This window comes from Convolutriloba macropyga, chromosome 2 (genome assembly GCF_964194025.1).
Source record: "Convolutriloba macropyga chromosome 2, txConMacr16.3, whole genome shotgun sequence".
Taxonomy (NCBI): domain Eukaryota; kingdom Metazoa; phylum Xenacoelomorpha; order Acoela; family Convolutidae; genus Convolutriloba; species Convolutriloba macropyga.
This window is the reverse complement of record NC_134469.1, coordinates 40,350,977-40,368,744: the sequence shown is the minus strand read 5'-3', so window position 1 is coordinate 40,368,744 and position 17,768 is coordinate 40,350,977. Positions and strand designations below refer to the sequence as shown.

At 38.1% G+C, this 17,768-nt stretch overlaps 3 protein-coding genes across 3 annotated transcripts in view; all 3 read right to left on the bottom strand.

Annotated features, from left to right (window-relative positions):
• LOC142358656 (trafficking protein particle complex subunit 12-like) overlaps positions 1-17,768 on the bottom strand; it is a 190,526-nt gene that overhangs the window by 104,398 nt on the left and 68,360 nt on the right. The gene's annotated exons all lie outside the window — the stretch shown is intronic.
• Positions 8,206-9,529, bottom strand: LOC142335272 (uncharacterized). The gene has a single exon (XM_075383696.1). The coding sequence runs from the start codon at positions 9,478-9,480 to the stop codon at positions 8,416-8,418; it is 1,065 nt and encodes a 354-aa protein (XP_075239811.1). The 5' UTR covers positions 9,481-9,529; the 3' UTR covers positions 8,206-8,415.
• The window catches only part of LOC142358655 (WD repeat and FYVE domain-containing protein 1-like), an 88,712-nt gene continuing 80,593 nt past the window's right edge, over positions 9,650-17,768 (bottom strand). Inside the window, exons 9-10 of the mRNA XM_075410139.1 lie at positions 13,716-13,955; positions 9,650-9,954 (exon numbers count right to left, since the gene is read on the bottom strand). Of these exons, the coding sequence (XP_075266254.1) occupies positions 9,922-9,954; positions 13,716-13,955 (273 nt within the window). The 3' untranslated portion in view covers positions 9,650-9,921. The remainder of the gene's footprint in view (positions 9,955-13,715; positions 13,956-17,768) is intronic.

The window sequence follows — 17,768 nt, the reverse complement described above, 5'->3', positions numbered from 1 at the left end:
CCGCACAATCAGAGAGGATGAGGAACGCACGCAACGCGCAACAAAAGATGAACTGGCAAAACAAATGCCAACGACTCATTGAAGTGGGTATCATGTGTGGCGATAAACCGTGGTCGTTGGCAGATCGCAAAACAGTTTCACTACTCTACTTAAGCATCGGGATAGAAGGCCGCCGCATTCTCAATTGTAAGAACCCGCACATCATGATCGTCACTCTCACTAGTGTTGACTTTTGGAAGATCGTGGAGGAAGCATTCATCCGTCCACGTAATATAACTTTCCATCGTCATGTCTTCTTGATTACAAAACAACTACGGGGAGAGACTGTAGAACACTTCCATGGTAAACTAAAGGAATTGGCTGAGAATTGCGACTTCGGGAATAAAGAAGAGACCCTGATACGAGATGTCATCACTAATCTGATAGATCCTGAAACTCAAAACGAGCTTCTAAAACTAACTGTTGAACCGCGGCAGGCTTTAGAGCTAGCAATTAATATGGAACTCGGGATGCGGAATCAACATCAGATACAGCAGCACAACAAGATCGTTGTTCCTGCAAATGTTAAAGCGGTTCAGTTCAACAATAATCCACGAAAACGTATTGGCAGAATAAGAATAATGCCTCGAAACAAAACAATCGATCGACACTTTAGTATTCGAATTGCGGCGGTACTTGGCTCCCAAATCATTGTGAAAAATGCATCGCGAAGGGGAAAACGTGTAATAATTGTGGGCTCCTAAACCACTTTGCAAAGGTCTGCCGCAAACAAAAGAACATTAATACGAAGCCACAGGATCCCAAGAAAAAGATGGCACGTGTCGTAGAAGAAGAGCCACAGCCAAAGGACTCTGTGAATTTTCTCCAACCAGCTAAACTCTACGAATCGGATTACAGTAGTGGAGAGGAAGATAATACAGTCGCGATGATCGAGACTGCCGTAGAGAAAGTCGAACCACTCAACATGCCTCTCAAGATTGGTAATATCAACACTACACTTCTCGTGGACTCAGGGAGCGCGTGTAGTATACTCAACCGCTCACTCGCGTCGCAGGTGGTACAAAGCAGTCCTCGTGCATTCTGGATCAATGAAACGGTGCCCCCACAACTGCGGACATTCTCAAATGAACCCATACAAGTTGAAGGAAAGATTCAAGCTCCAATAACAAGCAAAGGCTGGTTATGTGATTCAGCCACCTTCAGTTGTAGCTGACGGTTTAAAGTCCTTAATCGGTCGTGATTTGTTCGACCAACTTGGACTTGCAGTAACTCAATCTACATTTCGAAAAGGTAACCGTGTCAACAACATTGCATCTCCCGAATTTAAAGAACAGATAGCCAAAACTTTTCCCGTTTTGGTATCACGTATTGGAAGATCAGAAAGTTATGTAGCAAAATCTAAATTTCACAAAGATTTTCAACCTAGACATCAAAAATGTAGACGTATCCCTATTAATCTTCAAGACAAAATCAATACTGAACTTAAGAAATTGCTAGCCGAAAAACACATCATAAAACTTTCAAGTTGCCCTGACAAATATTTTATATCACCCATTGTAGTTACGGTAAAGAAAGACCAAACGATAAAGCTTGCACTGGATTCAAAAGTATTAAACAAAGCCATTCACAAGAATAAAAATAAGATGCCGAACATTGATACGTTAATTGAATATATATCAACAAATAAGTGCTCCCGCGCCGCAAAACAACTTATTTTTCTACAATGTATTTGAAATACGCGCACAGTCAGTTAAATCTGGATGCTAATACAGCTAATCATTGTAATTTCAATAACATTAGTGGCGATATGACTGGCACCTATAGATTTCAAACAAGATTTTACGGACTTACTGATATGCCAGCAGAATTCCAAAAAGCTATGGATTACACTTTAATTGGCTTACAAAATACATATTGTTTTTTGGACGATATTCTGATAGTTAGTAAAAGATCTTTGAATGAACACAAAAGCTATGTAATGTAATGCCTCCAACGATTAGATGACAAAAATCTTAGGTTAAAACCTTCCTAAATGTCATTTTGGAAAATTAGAAATTGATTGGCTTGGATACCATATCTCACAATCGGGCATCTCGCCCCTCGAAAGTAAAACAACTGCGATTTTAGCACTCGAGGCCCCAAAAACTCTAAAGAAACTCCGTTCTTTTTTGGGACCAGTTCATTATATTGGAAAATTTATTCCTAATCTCGCTCAAATAAGTCATCCTCTCCGACCACTACTCAAAAAGTCCTTAAAATTCTTCTGGACAGCGGAACATGAGAACTGTTTTACAGAAATTAAGAATCGCATTGCGAATGCAACCGCAAATAGCCACTACGACCCGCAACTCGAAACACGCGTAAAATGTGATGCGTCCCGTTCCGGCCTCGGTGCAGCTCTTGAACAATTAACAGTAGATGGGTGGAAACCAATCGCATTTGCTTCCCGATTTTTAAATTCTTGCGAAGAAGGTTATAGTGTAAACGAACTTGAACTTTGGGTGTAGTTTGGTCAATTGAATATTTTAAAAATTATCTGTACGGAAAACACTTTAAAGTGATTACGGATCACCGCGCACTTCTCTCAATTATGAAAGAGAACAGATCTGATAAGTCATACAATAGTAGATTGACCCGCTGGGTCGATCGCCTACTTCCTTTTCAATTTGATATCGAACACCTTCCCGGAGCAAAAATGGGCTTGGTAGATTACATTTCTCGAAACCCGTCTCAAAAAGCTAAAAAGGTTTCTGCATACGATGAGGAATTTATTGTTGCAAAACTAAAGTTAATCTCCAAATCCATTAACGCATTAGAGTTAAATATCACACATTCCGCATCACATTTACAACATTTGTTAACAAACCACAATCTCGCCTTGCAAAATGCACCTAAAATTGAGGCACATAATCCCGTATTACAAATCACATCTAAAACTGAGGCCAGTACTAAATCCATAAATTCAATTCGCATACACGCAACTCGAGTAAGCAAACATGTCTTTAGCAATTCACTCGCTCCGCGAAAACAAGCCTCAAATGTTACTTGTGAATTAAGCAACGTAAAATATGCAATACACGCGCCGCAAAGTCCAATTCACACTTCTCTCGCCCAGCAAAATACCAACAAAAGTAAACAATTAATCCAAATTAGGAATAAAGTAGCATTCGCGCAGCGCAAGCCTCAAATTATTCTATCACAAATCCCGCCAATTAAATCACATTCCACAAATATCCACAAAGTCATCATCCAAAAACAAAATCAGTGCTTTTTGCCTCTTGCTACCCTACAATCCAGTCGCATCTTTCTAACTCTCGAAATTCAAATTTAAATTCCTCATTGCCTGAATTAAAATACGTCAATAAAATCACAACAAAAACGCCTTCTAAGAAGCGTATAACTCGCGTTCGATTTAATGATGCCTCCCGCGCAGCGGAACAGCAATCCACAAGTGGAAATGCAAATCGCCCCGCAAGTCAGCGATCAAACTCGCTAAGCAACTCCCGCACGGCGAGTCAACAAGTTGAATCTACAAGTGATCCTCGTGAAGCAAGTTCGCCACTTAATATAACACCTACCTCCCCGACCCATTCATCAAATGCAAGCACTCCGCTAAACCCAAGTCAGCATGTTCCGACGTTCGAATACATAGTATTGAAAATTTTCAATAAGTCGTTAATCGCTTCTTTGACAAGCAAGGATGCAGAACTAAAGGAGGTCAGGGACTGTATCTTGACGAACAATGACAGCCGCCTAAAAGCCCTCAATCCTTATATACATTCCTATTGGAGGTACCTCCACGTGCGTTCCGGGTGCGTCTGCATAGACGAGAAAGTGGCAATCCCTAACGTATTACGCGAGGCGCTAATCGATGATATTCACGCTAGTCACCCAGGCACGTGGGGAATGATTTGAATGGCCACACATTGCTGGTGGCCATACATGCACCTCGAACTTATCGTCAAAGCCACCGAGTGCAAACCCAGCACGGTGATCGGTAAGAATCTTAAATTTGCTATTCCCGCTAACCAATTCAATCCCCACATACCATGTGTAGAGCCAAATCAAGAAATTCAAATCGATTTGGAGGTCCAAATTTTGATGAAAAGGGTAATGAAGTTTACTTTCTGGCAGCAATCGATCGTTTTTCTAAATACCCTACTGCATATATCTACGATAAAGCTAATGGACCAAAGTTTTTGGATATGTACCTTGAAATTCATGGAATTCCAAGATCTATTCGTTTAGACCAAGCCAAAGGTTTAGTCGGAAATCAAGTAAAAACTTTTTGTAATAAGAATAATATCGACATAATTGAAGCTCCTAAAAATGACCATCGTGCTATTGGGTTGGTGGAAAGACTGATTCAAACAATTAAGAATCGACTCGCATGTATTAAAGAGGAGAAGTTGCCTACACGCGCCTTTCATGTAAAGCATGCATTAAAGTTAATAATACATCAACTAATAATACATCGAATAGGTAAAAAAAGAACAACAAAGACCTCGCCTTTCGAAGCACCCTTTGGAAGAAAGCCTAATACCCCGCTAAGCGTGATAGCAACCAGGCCTAATTTGTCAAATCTAACGTATAAAAATATTATAAATCATTATTTAGACGAGGAAACAGTGATGCCGGAAGAAAATCTCCCTGATGACAAGTGGGTGAATGGATATCGTAGCGATATCGAGGTGGAGATCGGCATGACCCGGGCATCGAATGAAGCGAAAGATAGAGAGAGGGCGAGGACTGGCGGAGAATCCCGGTTCCTCAAGACTAAGGCGATCAGATCCATTCCCCTGAAGGAACGTGCGGTGGAGCTTAATCTCGCGCGGAAAGTGCATGGCAAGAGACGTTCCAAAAAGAACCTCGAGGGTTTGTACGAAGTACTCGCGCCGGGCTCACACATTCTAAAGGTCAGCCCAACAACATCCACCATTAAGGAACCCGGAAAGCCGATTGTGACAGTGCGCAATAGTGATATTGCGAAATTCGGCACCCAGTTGGAGCGACAAACTCCCCTGAAATCTTGTGCAGACCGTAGAGGGCCTCGTTCCGGTGAAAAGATCGTAGAAGAACTTATCCACAGAAACATCAAGGAATTTACTCGTGAACAGAAAGGGGATAAGAAAATGAAGCACAGGAAACGAGAACCGGGCAGCGGGGTATCGTCGTCCAAATCGAATATTTCGCGCGCGATGCGGGGACGAATACCAAAAATTCCAAACTTTCTTGCCATGCGAAATCAACAACCGACAACTGTGACAACTTCGCATAGCGAACATCTCGCGTCGTCCTCATCTACTGCACCGGCCGCGGTGGCACAACAGACACGCACATCAGATCGTAACAGGCGCAGTCCATCATATTAAGGATTTGAAAGTTCTCCACCCAACTCTACCATTCTGCCTCCACTAAAACGACCCCGCCGAGCGGGAGATGTGGAAAATTTTCAACCCCCACCCGATTCGATTGTAGACTCGGTACAACAAATAGCCGAAAACCAACCGGAAGAGCAGAATATCTCCCCTCTTATTGGTCAAGTTTCACCACCCGCCCCACGTAATCCACCTTTACTCGAGATAGCTAGACCCACGCTCGTACAATCAATGACGGCACTCGAGGCGGAAGAACAACAATCTGATAATGATGAGTGGGATATCTAAACTGTACTTAAAACTACAAAACATTTCATAATTTATTAATAACCAATTTTCATCTATGATAACCAGTAAATATATCGTTATTATTTATTTAACCGGGGACCTCGTATTAATTTGTAAATATTGTTATTATTTATATATTCGAAAATTGTTTTTTACAATTTTCTTTCTCGATGCAAGAGGTATGTGATACCTGATGTATCTTTATTCATTAATTTGTTTGATGCAGTATATCTTATATGGTGCCCTAAATTTGGTTCAATTATTTGCCCTTCATATTTTGTTCAGTTCGCGTCTTGTGATCTGTTGTTAACTTTCTGCTTGGTTTCACGCCCCGTGATCAGACATGTCTGATCACGCAATCACGTTGTTTACAAGTGCTTCATATTTCCTTAATCTTCATTCTCTTTAATTTTGCAATTCAAAATCAATTCATCAATTTCTCTTCTTGAATTCCGCTCCGCGAGTAAGCGCGAACAAATTGAATCAGGATTTCGCACCGCGAATCACTAAGTAATAATTTCTACGCATACTCGCACCACGAATCACTACTCTAACAAAGTAGAGTACGACAGAACTCATTGAAACAAAAGTACACATTCTCAATACGACGAGCCGAACAGATTTAAACCAAAAATATACTTTTGAGAAAAAAGTAACTATGAAGCTTGATGCCGCAAATTTTTTATTAGAAACAAATCTGGCAACGTTAAAAAAGATCAATTTCGCAGAATAAACAAATACTGCTAGGTTCAAAAAATTAAACTGAGTGAATCGTCAAGAAATAATCATAGTTGATAGTAACTATTGTCCAAAAGACCAAAAGGACGAAAGCATAAAAAGCTATAAAAATCTGAAATTAAAATAAATTTAAGACCAAAACCTATGATCCAAGAACACAAAAATTTTGTTTTGGCCTCGCAGCAAATAAAAGAACATAGCTGGCAGACTGCCAGAAAATAGCCGCAATAGATTCGTAGATCGGCAGTCTAAAAAAACAGTAAAAAAGACAGACCAAAAAAATCCGTCTTTTCATTGAAGGCTGATCTGTTATATTTTGATTAAAAATCTGTATAAGTAATTGCTGCCTCTATTAGCTGATCTCAAATAACCTTCATTTAGAGTGATACACACCCATTTGACCTTATCTCTTTGAATTAAAGTAAATAAAAGTCAATTTCAAATTGAGGAAGTCATTTTTGAGAGTGAGGTAAGTCAAGTGTGACCAAAAATTTAATCACGCGCATGAACAAAAAAAACTCGCTCCACTAAGAGCGAAAAATGACGTCGCACATGCAATTCAGTTGAAATTGTATGAACGAATGAACAAAAAATGGCTGTGACGTCATATGGTCGTAACAAAAATCATGACAACGAAATAAAAAAAACCAAGAGAAGGCCAATAATAGCCCCAGCTATCGCTGTGCGGCTATTAAAAAATAAATTGAATTTGTTGGTTATATATAAGACAGAATTCGAACTAATTCAAAATTAATACTATCATCAAGAAGTTAAAAGAAACAATAATACTAAAAGCGAAAAATCGTTTTTTTTTACCAAAAACTAACCAAAAATTTTTGCAAAACTGAAAAATCATTCATAAAACTTTGAAAATCATTCAAGCAAATTCCCAGTGCTGCAATATAACATAGACTACAGCGGGACAAATTGCTCTACCTGGACAGGCGGGCAATTTAATTATGATGGAGCTTTATCATGTGTAATTTACGGGTGCAAAAAACGAGCGACCGGCGGAGGTAAGGATGGAATCAAAAACCACTCGGCTATCAGGGTCTTGTTTTTGCTGTTCTTACAATCGCGTTTGTTTAAGAAAGACTTAATTTTTGAATGGGAGCAACTTATGTCACGGAAAACTCAAGCATGAAAAAATCAGTCGATTAGTGAAATGAAAAGAATGACCTGGAACAAGCCGATCCAGCAGTTTCGAATAAATAAGACACAAACTTTCACAATAATTGGTTTGTTTCATAATTACAAAAATTGAAATTATAAAGCAAATTTCAACGACTCCTTGAATTTTCAAAAAATTCATTAATAAAACGAAATTATAATTCCTGACGTTTACAGAAACACTTTCTCTAGTATTTAAAACCGAAAAACGGAAAAGCACAAAAATTGCATTAGTATGAGTGATTTTCTTTTAAAAAATTCACTTTAAAATGGGGTGTAAAATGCAGGAATTGTCAACTGGTTGTCAAATACACTGATTTTTAAGAACAACTAGTCCCCTTAAAGGTCCGTCCGGAAAACAAAAATTAATGAAAAGAGCCAAAAATCAAGTAGAAAATTGAGAGTGTCCACTTTGCACTTGAAATGAAATTTTAGGCTATCAAAAAATTGTATCTATTTCAGAAAGTTACATATTAATGCAGCGTTAATCAAAATATATTTTTACCGGAAAAAAATATATATTACAATAAATACATTTAAGCCAAATGGACGAAAAAGGGTTATCTATTATCTTTATTCTCTCACATTCAGAACAGGTCGTCAGAAATTATTCTCGCTAAGAAACAATTAGTTCACATGCCAATTTTAATTTTGTTTTTAGATCAAAACGCCATTTGAACAAATTATGCTTCCGGTTAAAAAAAACGCCAAAACCAATACTGATCTTCGAGTCGTAAAAGGACAACGCCTCGATCCAACTAAAATTCTTTGCATTGTTAATAACAGAGAGATAGCCAATAATAGCCTCTGGTATCGCTTTGCGGCTGTTAAATTAAGTGGTCTACAATGAACTACTCGGCACCCCCCATACTTTTTTAATGGATGCTATTTTGTGCATGGACCATTTATAGAACAGAGCCGCCCCACTGGAAACACGATTAACCTTGTCCAGCGTGAATCGCTTAAGAAAGAGCTCGCTCTCGAACGCAGTGTCCAGATCAACAGTTTTACAATTTAGGACATTGAAGCACCTGACGATATCAGTTTTGTTGGCTTTGCAGCTGGTGAATATAGTCAGAATGTCACCCCAATTTATAATGTTTTTAGATTCAAATCCCAACAGGATTAAACTGGCTTTCACTGTCGCAAAAATCTCTCTTGAAGGATTGGAATAGCTTTTTAACTCGGCCACTGATTTGCTATCAATCTTGATGCGACTATTTCGAAATCTATCTTCAGCACTCCAGTTGTTGAAAGCAGCCTCCAAGTTTTCTAACTCGTTCTTAAGTTGATCACGGAGATAACTTCTAGACCTCGCGTACTTGAGTAGTCGTGGAACTTGGTCCACACTTCGCATCTTGTGAGCTTCTGTGATGCTTTTCCGAGTTCTGATGTAGTCCAGCTTCTGTTTTACCAAAGTAAGCATTGGTTCCGAATCATTGAATAGCCCCTTCATCTCTATATAAGCTAGTATGAATCTGAGCTTGGGTTCGTTTCCTATTCGTATACAATAGTCAGCGTAACGATTGACCAATGACACGCGAGCATCCGCAGCTACCTTTTCTAATTGTGAACTCAGTATTCGTAGACGGTTCTCCCGTTCTGAGTTCAAAATATTTTTCTTTCCATAATTGCCAATTTTCTCGCCACCTATCATTTCTCCAAGTGACCAATAACAGTCAGTCAGGACAGCAGATTGTTCTTCGTCTGCTATAATTTTCTCCTCGGTCGCCCGCAGCATCAACTGCGCTGTCTTATCTCGTTCCAGAATAGCTTGCCAATCTTCGCTATCCCAAAAGCTGTCCTCCAACACAGCGCACTTACAAATGTCACAAGAGTGAAGATCATAATCGAAACTTTGATTCAACCAGTCATGAACAAGAATGGTACGTACAAAACCGCCCATTGTAGCTCGAAATTAAACCAGTAGCTATGCACTGTTACGACTGTTTCCTAAGTTGTTATATTGAATTTGCAATTTTATCGATGTGATTCGCTCCACAAAGAGACGATTTAAAGGAGCTACAACATGTACACCTGTTCTTAATCTCCTAAGCACCATTTGAAAAGCAGAATTAATAAATGAATTAAATTACAACTACTCAAAAATATTTTCAAATGCTAGATCAAAATATAGTTCAAATTTATCTATATGTTCTCTCTAAATGATAAGGGGAAGATAACTTACGATTCAATTTTTGGGTGAAACGAAGAGATAGGATCCATAAATAATGTTTAAATGGTATCGAAATATATAGATTAAAGCAATCGGTCATCAAGTTCAGATATGAACCAGTTCCCTCAGTCAATTGGCATTAACTTATGAACATCCACATTGGACACAGCTTCATTTATGTGCTTCGTCAGACACTTTGATGAACTAAAACAATCAGCACATTACAATAACATCTGGCTTTCTAATTTCAAAGAGGGGTGAAAAATGAGATAGGTTTCTATTATCAGAACAAGGTTACCATTTTAAACTTGATAAGAGCAGACAAACATACCCGGCAGATTGCCAGAAAATAACAGCCGTTGATTTCCATAACCACGATTGGGATTGAAAGAAGAGAAAAAAATGATTTTAGTAGGAAAACAATTTTAAAGTGCGAACTATCTTGATGTCATTTTGTAGTTGAACATACTCCTGTTTCATAGTGAGACAATACAGTATCAATACCAATAAGCATCAGATATAACTGAGACTTGTAAGACTTATAAGACAAAGTTTGAGTAACGGATATCTAAAACTGGGCTGTACGGGTTTATCCCGTTTCTATTTCTGATTTCTCTTTTTGATACTGACTCTGTTCATTTTGAATTGCTTTGCTGCGCAACTGCTGTCTAAAAGCACTTTGAGCAGAATGAGCGAAGAGTGAAACTTGCGAGAGGTCAAAAATTTCACGCAAAATGTTGAATAAGCTGTTAACTAAGGTAAAGCGAAAAAAATTTTGAGTTCGACGAAGTAAAAAAACATAGCAGGACAAGTACTGACAATTCAAAGAATTTTTATTGACTAAACAAAAGCTAGACTCTGAACAGACTATGAGTGAATTGGGAAAACCATTTCCCAAAAATCAGATCGAAAAAACAAAAAAAAAACACCTGAAAATCAATGTCCAAATGTCGCATGTGAACAAAAAACCACCAATGGGAAAGGGTAATTTGGATCAAACAAAAAACTAGGAAAAGAAACATAACCAGCAGATTGCCGGAAAATAGCCGCCGTTGATTCCAATAAGCATGATTGGGATTGAAAGAATAGATATTGAAAAAAAAATTTTCGTACAAAAACATTTTTTAAGTCCGATTTATTTTGATGGCATTTCGTAGTTAGTTGAACATACTTCTGTTTCTTAGAGAGAGGCTACAAGGGCTACTATCAATACCAATAAGCATTAGAGAGAGGTAACTAATACTTATAGGAACGACGTTCAAATAGCGGGCATCTAAAATTAGGCTTTATGGGGTTTATCCCGTTTCTATTTCTGACTTCAATTTTTATACTGACTCTGTTCATTTTGAAATGCTTTGCTGATCAACTGATGTTCAAAATCACATTTAGCAGAATGAGAGAAGAGAGAAACTAGCCTAGAGAAGTCAAAAGGATTTCACGCAAAATGTTGAAAAAGCGGCAAAATGAGGTAAAGCGAAACATTTTTTTTTGACGAAGTAAAAAAAAATAGGAGCGCTATAATAGCCGGCTGAGATGAGGGCGGCTATTAATAAACAATGAATGAATTGGGAAAACCATTTAGAAAAAATGATCCAAAAAATAAAAAAAACAGTACAAATCAAAGTGAAATTGCCGCATGTGAACAAAAAACCACTACCGAGAAACCGAATTTTTGTTCAAACACCATTTTCTCACTCTACTTTAAAATTAGTTTCGGCGTGACCAAAATCACTACTCCAATTTGACTTCAAAAATCATGGGAATGTGTTAACAGATCTTTAAAAAAAAAGACAGCGCCCCAATACAATTCAAATTCTTTGATTTGTGAAAAAAATAGGAGGCGGCTATAAATAATTGATTGGGCAGTGAGATCGATCTCCATAGTTCGAATAGTTCTTGATGATTAATGGGACGATGAATTGCACTGTATTTGTACCATTTATCATTTGAGCTAGAAAACATTTAGCAATGTAGTGAAGGAGAAGGAAGTTAAATCATAAGTATCAAAAACGGTGCATTATCCCGCTTACTTTAGATTGACATGCGGAGCAACTGCTCAAAAGTGAGCAGAATGAGAAAAAAAGAAAGTTAAACTCGAAAAAGCAAATTATACAAATAAATACAGGCAATATTATACAAAACGGGAAGAAATTTAACACAAAACGAATTTTTGATACTAGAAGAAAAATTAACAGAGCAACAGAGACGCCGGAAACGACTCAAAGCCCTCTTCAACCAAAACTGATGGCGTCACCTTTTAGTCGTAACAAAAAGCCTACAATAATAGCCCACTGAGAAGACGGGGTTGGTTATTAATAAACATACCCGGCAGATTGCCGGAAATAGCCGCCGTTGACTCCAATAAGCATGATTGGGATTGAAAGTATAGATATTGAAAAAAAAAAGATTTTCCTACAAAAACATTTTTCAAGTCCGATTTATTTTGATGGCATTTCGTAGTTGAACATACTTCTTTTTCTTAGAGAGAGGCTACAGGCGCTACTATCAATACCAATAAGCATTAGAGAGAGGTAACTAATACTTATAGGAACGACGTTCAAATAGCGGGCATCTAAAATTAGGCTTTATGGGTTTATCCCGTTTCTATTTCTGACTTCAATTTTTATACTGACTCTGTTCATTTTGAAATGCTTTGCTGATCAACTGATGTTCAAAATCACATTTAGCAGAATGAGAGAAGAGAGAAACTAGCCTAGAGAAGTCAAAAAAATTTCACGCAAAATGTTGAAAAAGCGGCAAAATGAGGTAAAGCGAAACATTTTTTTGTTCGACGAAGTAAAAAAACATAGCAGGACAATTCCTGACATACAATTCAAAGAATTTTCATTGACTAAACAGAAAACTAGACCTAGAACGGACTATGAATGGATTGGGAAAACCATATAGAAAAAAATGCGATCCAAAAAATTGAAAAAATAGTAAATAAAAGTGAAATTCAAGCATGAGAACAAAAAACCACTAGCGAGAAAGCGAATTTTTGTTCAAACACCATTTTCTCACTCTACTTTTAAATCAGAGCGAAAAAATTTCACGCCGCAAAACCACTCGCCTTTTTTTCGCTCCACTTCCTGTTTCGGCGTGACCAAAATCACTACTCCAATTTGACTTCAAAAATGAAAATGTGTTAACAGATCTTAAAAAAAGACAGCGCCCCAATACAATTCAAATTCTTTGAATTGTAAAAAATAGGAGCGCTATAATAGCCGGCTGAGAAGATGAGGGCGGCTATTAATAATAATGCAATCAGGAAGCTGAGTAGGAGGCACAAATGGAAAAAAATTCAATCAGAGTAAAAAACAATTAATATCGCATACACTTCCATTTTCGTTTTCCATTCTGCTTTAACGTGCTCAAAATCAACTCAAATTTAAAATTTGAATTCTCATTGGCTTCAAAAATTTTTAAAGTGTTAATAGAACTTAAAAAGGTACAGAGCACCAGTAAAATTCGAATTTTTCAAAAACTGCGAGACCAATAATCACCTCTCTATATCTTGGCACGCATCAAAAAGACAAACTTGCTTTGAAGAAGCTAAACCGACCGGCGAGTGTCAGTTGGGGGTGGTTGGGGGGGGGGGGGGGGTGAGTTACGGGTAAAATGTAGTGGAGTGGGAGTAATGCATAGTCAAATTCTGAGAACTGCCCTTCACATCAAGAACTTATTTCTCTTAAACATTTTCGGTGAATAAAGCCCAGTGAGCCATAAGGCTCTAAGAAAACTTAATGCCCTCCGGGGTTTACCTGCTTATCCCGTTTTTGGGGACAAAAAGTTTAGAAGGGTCAGACTAAAAATCCGTCAAACAAAAAATTGCATAAGACAACAGGACTAATATAATTGCAACAAACTTCACTTGAGAGCAATTAAAAAGTCAGAATACAAAGATGTTCAAACTAAATCCAACAGCAAAATTCATTGAAAAAAATTATAAAGAAAATATTTGTTACTTTGATCCAATTGTCGCGACTAGATGTAACAAGCAGACTCCTAGACTGGTCATACGTCATCAGGTGGACAGCCGATCGGACATTGTGTCTGTTGGCTAGGCTCACTTTGTCTTCCGGTCGTAGAGAGTCACAGCAGTCAGTACACAGCCTTACTGGGAACTCAAATCCTGCTTTCGGCATCACTGATTGCTGTGAGCTGCAGTTGGCGCAAAGCGCTTTACCACACTTGCGGCAATGGTGCTGTAAATGAAAGGCAATGGTCGCTCAGCGCCAAATAGATTAAATGAAAGATGTGAATGGAATCAATGAATCTATAAGAGTGAAACTAGCCTAGATAAATCTATATATTGCACGCAAAATGCTGAACAAGCTGTGACCTAAGGGAAAGCAAAACAAATTTTTGTTCGAGGAAGTAAAAAAAAAACAAAAGGACAAGAATTATTAAATCATTTTCCAGACAAGCCGACCAATTGAACATTAAAAGCCAAAGAGACAAAGCTAATTCAGAGAGGAAAACTATTAGCATTTGAGACAATTAAAGAAAGCGAGAAGAGATAACATTTCATAGAAGTGAAATAAGAGAAATTTTGAGACAAGTAGATTATTACGTATTAGAGACAAGCAGAGGCAAAACTATCAAATATTGTCAAAAAACTTGAAATCGGCAAAACAGAAACTCTAAAATTTTCCCGAGAATTGTTGGTGTTCACGTTCTCAGATCCAGCACTTTAAAGGCTAAAATAGCCACTAGAGCTCAGCTTCAAGCTCAAAAGACGTTTACCTGACCACTTGAGATAGAAAAAAAAACAAAAAGACAAATATCTTAAAATCAGCGCTTATTTGTAGAGTTTTTTCATGCATAAGACCTAAACACAAATACGTTTATTGCAGAGCCCGCAAAAGACTAAATAACAGCTAAGCAGAAAAAATGCCGGAGATATGATAGAACAACACAGGCAAAAAAGAAAATCCAAAAATTTGAAAAATTAGCAAAAATTAACAGCACTGTTGGCAGTTCTTGAAGCAAATTTTTTCTAAAACAAATTTTTCTCTCAAAAGGTACCAATGCCCCAAGCGCAAGCCATAAAAAAGTTTTAAGTTTTGTCCCCTACTAAATGAAAAACACGAAAAACAAAGCACTGTCAGAGCACTTAAAATTTACCAATGTTCTGTGTTTAAGTGAAAATTACGAAAAACTATACCTCAAAAACCAACATTAAAAAATATACCTTGCAGAACATATTTATATACTGGGAATAACTCCAACTCAAGACCCATTTAGCCAAAAAAAACAACCGACTAATGTCGGGCGAATTTCTCTCAAACGATTCGCAAGCGGAGGGCTTCGGTAGTAGCCAGCTGGCGCTTAGGGATGCGGTTGGGGGAGAGGGGGGGGGGTGAAGCGATGCGGGGGAGGGTCAAGTGTTGGGGTAGGGCTGTGCGGGAACTGGACCAGTTGGTCCAAATCGCCAACTGGTCCAAATCGCCGGGATGGAGGAGGGTAGACGGGGGGTTGGGGTGATTGAGAGGGGGGGGGGGTCAAATTTTAAAGACTAAGAATAGCACATCAAACCTTGAAATCGTCTCTTCAAAACAGTTTTGGTGAATCGCATACAGAGAGACTAGTAAGGCTCTAAGAGAGCTGTTCGGCCACTTAATGCCCTCCGAGCGCTACCTGTTAATCCCGTTTTCTATAACGAATTGATCAGACGAAAATCAGTCAAGCGAAAAATTGCATAAAAAAAGCCCATAGTACTAATATAATTGCTACCAACTTCGTTTGAGAGCAACTAAAACAGCTAAAACTAAACTGAAGAACTTGGAGCTCAATAACTTCAAAAAGTAACCTTTTCACTTTGACAATGGGCCTTCTAAGAAAATTCAAGACGGTAAGATCATGCAAGACTACTAAAGTCCTCTTAGGGACTCTAATGCAACTTATTTACTAACGGTCTCTACCTATTTATCCCGTTTTCAAAGAAAAGTTGCCAAAAATGTGTAGTCACATCTTACAAAAGACAAAACATAGCCGGCGAATTGCCGGAAAATTCCCGCGGTTGACCCGCTTGACGCAATTGGGATTGAAAATTAAGATACAAATTGACAGAATTTTTAAGCGTCAGTTTTCTTATTTGGTGTGTAAATTCTGCACATATCGTTAGATTATAAAATTACACTTAATTCAGCTTCTTAACTGAAGGCTATTGTGCATAATACAAATGCCAGCTAACGTATTTCAATACGTGAAAGAATTTAAAATCTACTCAGTTGAAATAGTGAGTCAAATAAATCAGAAGTCAAGCTTGAAAATTGTGAATTATGTAAAACGAAAAACGGGACCAAAAGCGTATTTAAAGAAGTAGAGCGCCTAAATAATAGCCGTTGAGAGGCTGACGGCGGCTACTAAACAACCTAAATTGTTTGAATTGTAGAGAAAAGAGGCCCCATAATAACCGGCTGAGAAAAAGAGGGTGGCTACAAATAAACCAATTCCACGCACTATTGAATTGAGTTTCAGAAGAAAAGTGCCTCTAAGTGAATGCAGCGGACTAAAATACGCAATGCAAGTGATTTAGAACATAGTAACAGAACAGTTGACCAGACAATTGCTGCCAATAAAACAGTTGAGACCTCCAACAAAAAGACCAGAAAGATCAAAGACACGCAAAAAAATTCAAAACGGTCAATCTGGGAGAGATCTATATCTTTTCAAAAACATCACTTCGTTCAACTCGTAGTTTTAGTACGATTGCAGGCGAGAACTCTTAAGACCAAGCATATCTCTGTAAAAAAAGCAATAGTTTTACCGTCAATTTATATTCATTATCCCTATCTTAATTTTAATAAATATAAAATAAGGTACTTTATATCTTATATCTAAGTTAAGCGAGTCTCAGTAATGTGCGTGGTGGAAGGGTCTCTGGTATTTTGCCACCAGGAGCAAAAAAAAATAAAATAATTGGTACGAACTTTAATTGGGCGCAATCAAATATAAAACATTACAGTCGTACAAACTGCTCAAGAACGACAGGCGAAGTGTCGTTTAAGGAGAACAGCCGCACTGGCAAAGAAGGTAGGTAGGACATAATTGACGTGGTTTCCAGATCTACCAAAATACATATTGACTTTCAAACCATGAGGTTTGACTTCCTTAGCAGGTTCTGTGATTCGCACACATTAGAGCCTATGAAGACTCCAAAAGGCCTACAGAAACTTAATACCCTTGCACTTCACCAGTTTATCCCGTTTCTCAGGCCGAAAAGTCAAATTGCTCAAACTAGAGAAAAAATATTTTGGAAAGAAGTCAAAACGGATCATATCTTTGCGCACCAATGCACGCTCGCGCGCAAGCGTGCGCGCGCGCTCACACAAATACACTAACACGCTCACATACACACACACACACGCTCACATACAAGTAGTAAGAAACTAGCAGGCCCGCAAAAACATCAGAGGAAAATCATTTAAAAGAAAAGATAGGTTAAAAAATCAGATTTCTTTGCACCACCTGGGGCTGGAACTTATGCCCCTCGTTCAAAAGCAATAGGTATTACGTTCCGTCACCGATGTGTTTGGTTTGAGTATATTACCCTATGTGCCAACAATTTTTTTGTCCAACCACGTTTTCTGCTTTACCATTTTGCATATTTAAGGAGCGCTCACACTTTGTACAGATAACGATATTCTACATGGTGGCATAATGTAACTCATTTTCTACGTTAGGCTGCATGTTTAAGGAGCGTTTATAACATGCGATGATACGGAGCTTAAACATGCAAAAGAGAAAATAAAGAAACGAAAGAGAAAAGACAGAGGAAAGAGAGAAAACGAACGCAGAAAAAGAGAACAGGAAGAGATAGACAAAAAAGAGAAACGGAGAGAAAACAGAAAAAAAACAGAACAGAAGAGAAAAGACAGAGAAACGAAACACAAAAAAGACAAATGAAAGTGGGAAAAGCGAAAAGGAAACGAAAAAAAAAGAAAATCAAGACAAAGGCAAAAAAGAGTGAATGAGTAAAGGAAAAGAGAAAAGAAATCGAGAAACAGAAGACA

Bases quoted from the DNA above. Each gene is read 5' to 3' on its own strand.
- LOC142335272 (XM_075383696.1), bottom strand. From the start codon at position 9,480: ATGGGCGGTTTTGTACGTACCATTCTTGTTCATGACTGGTTGAATCAA.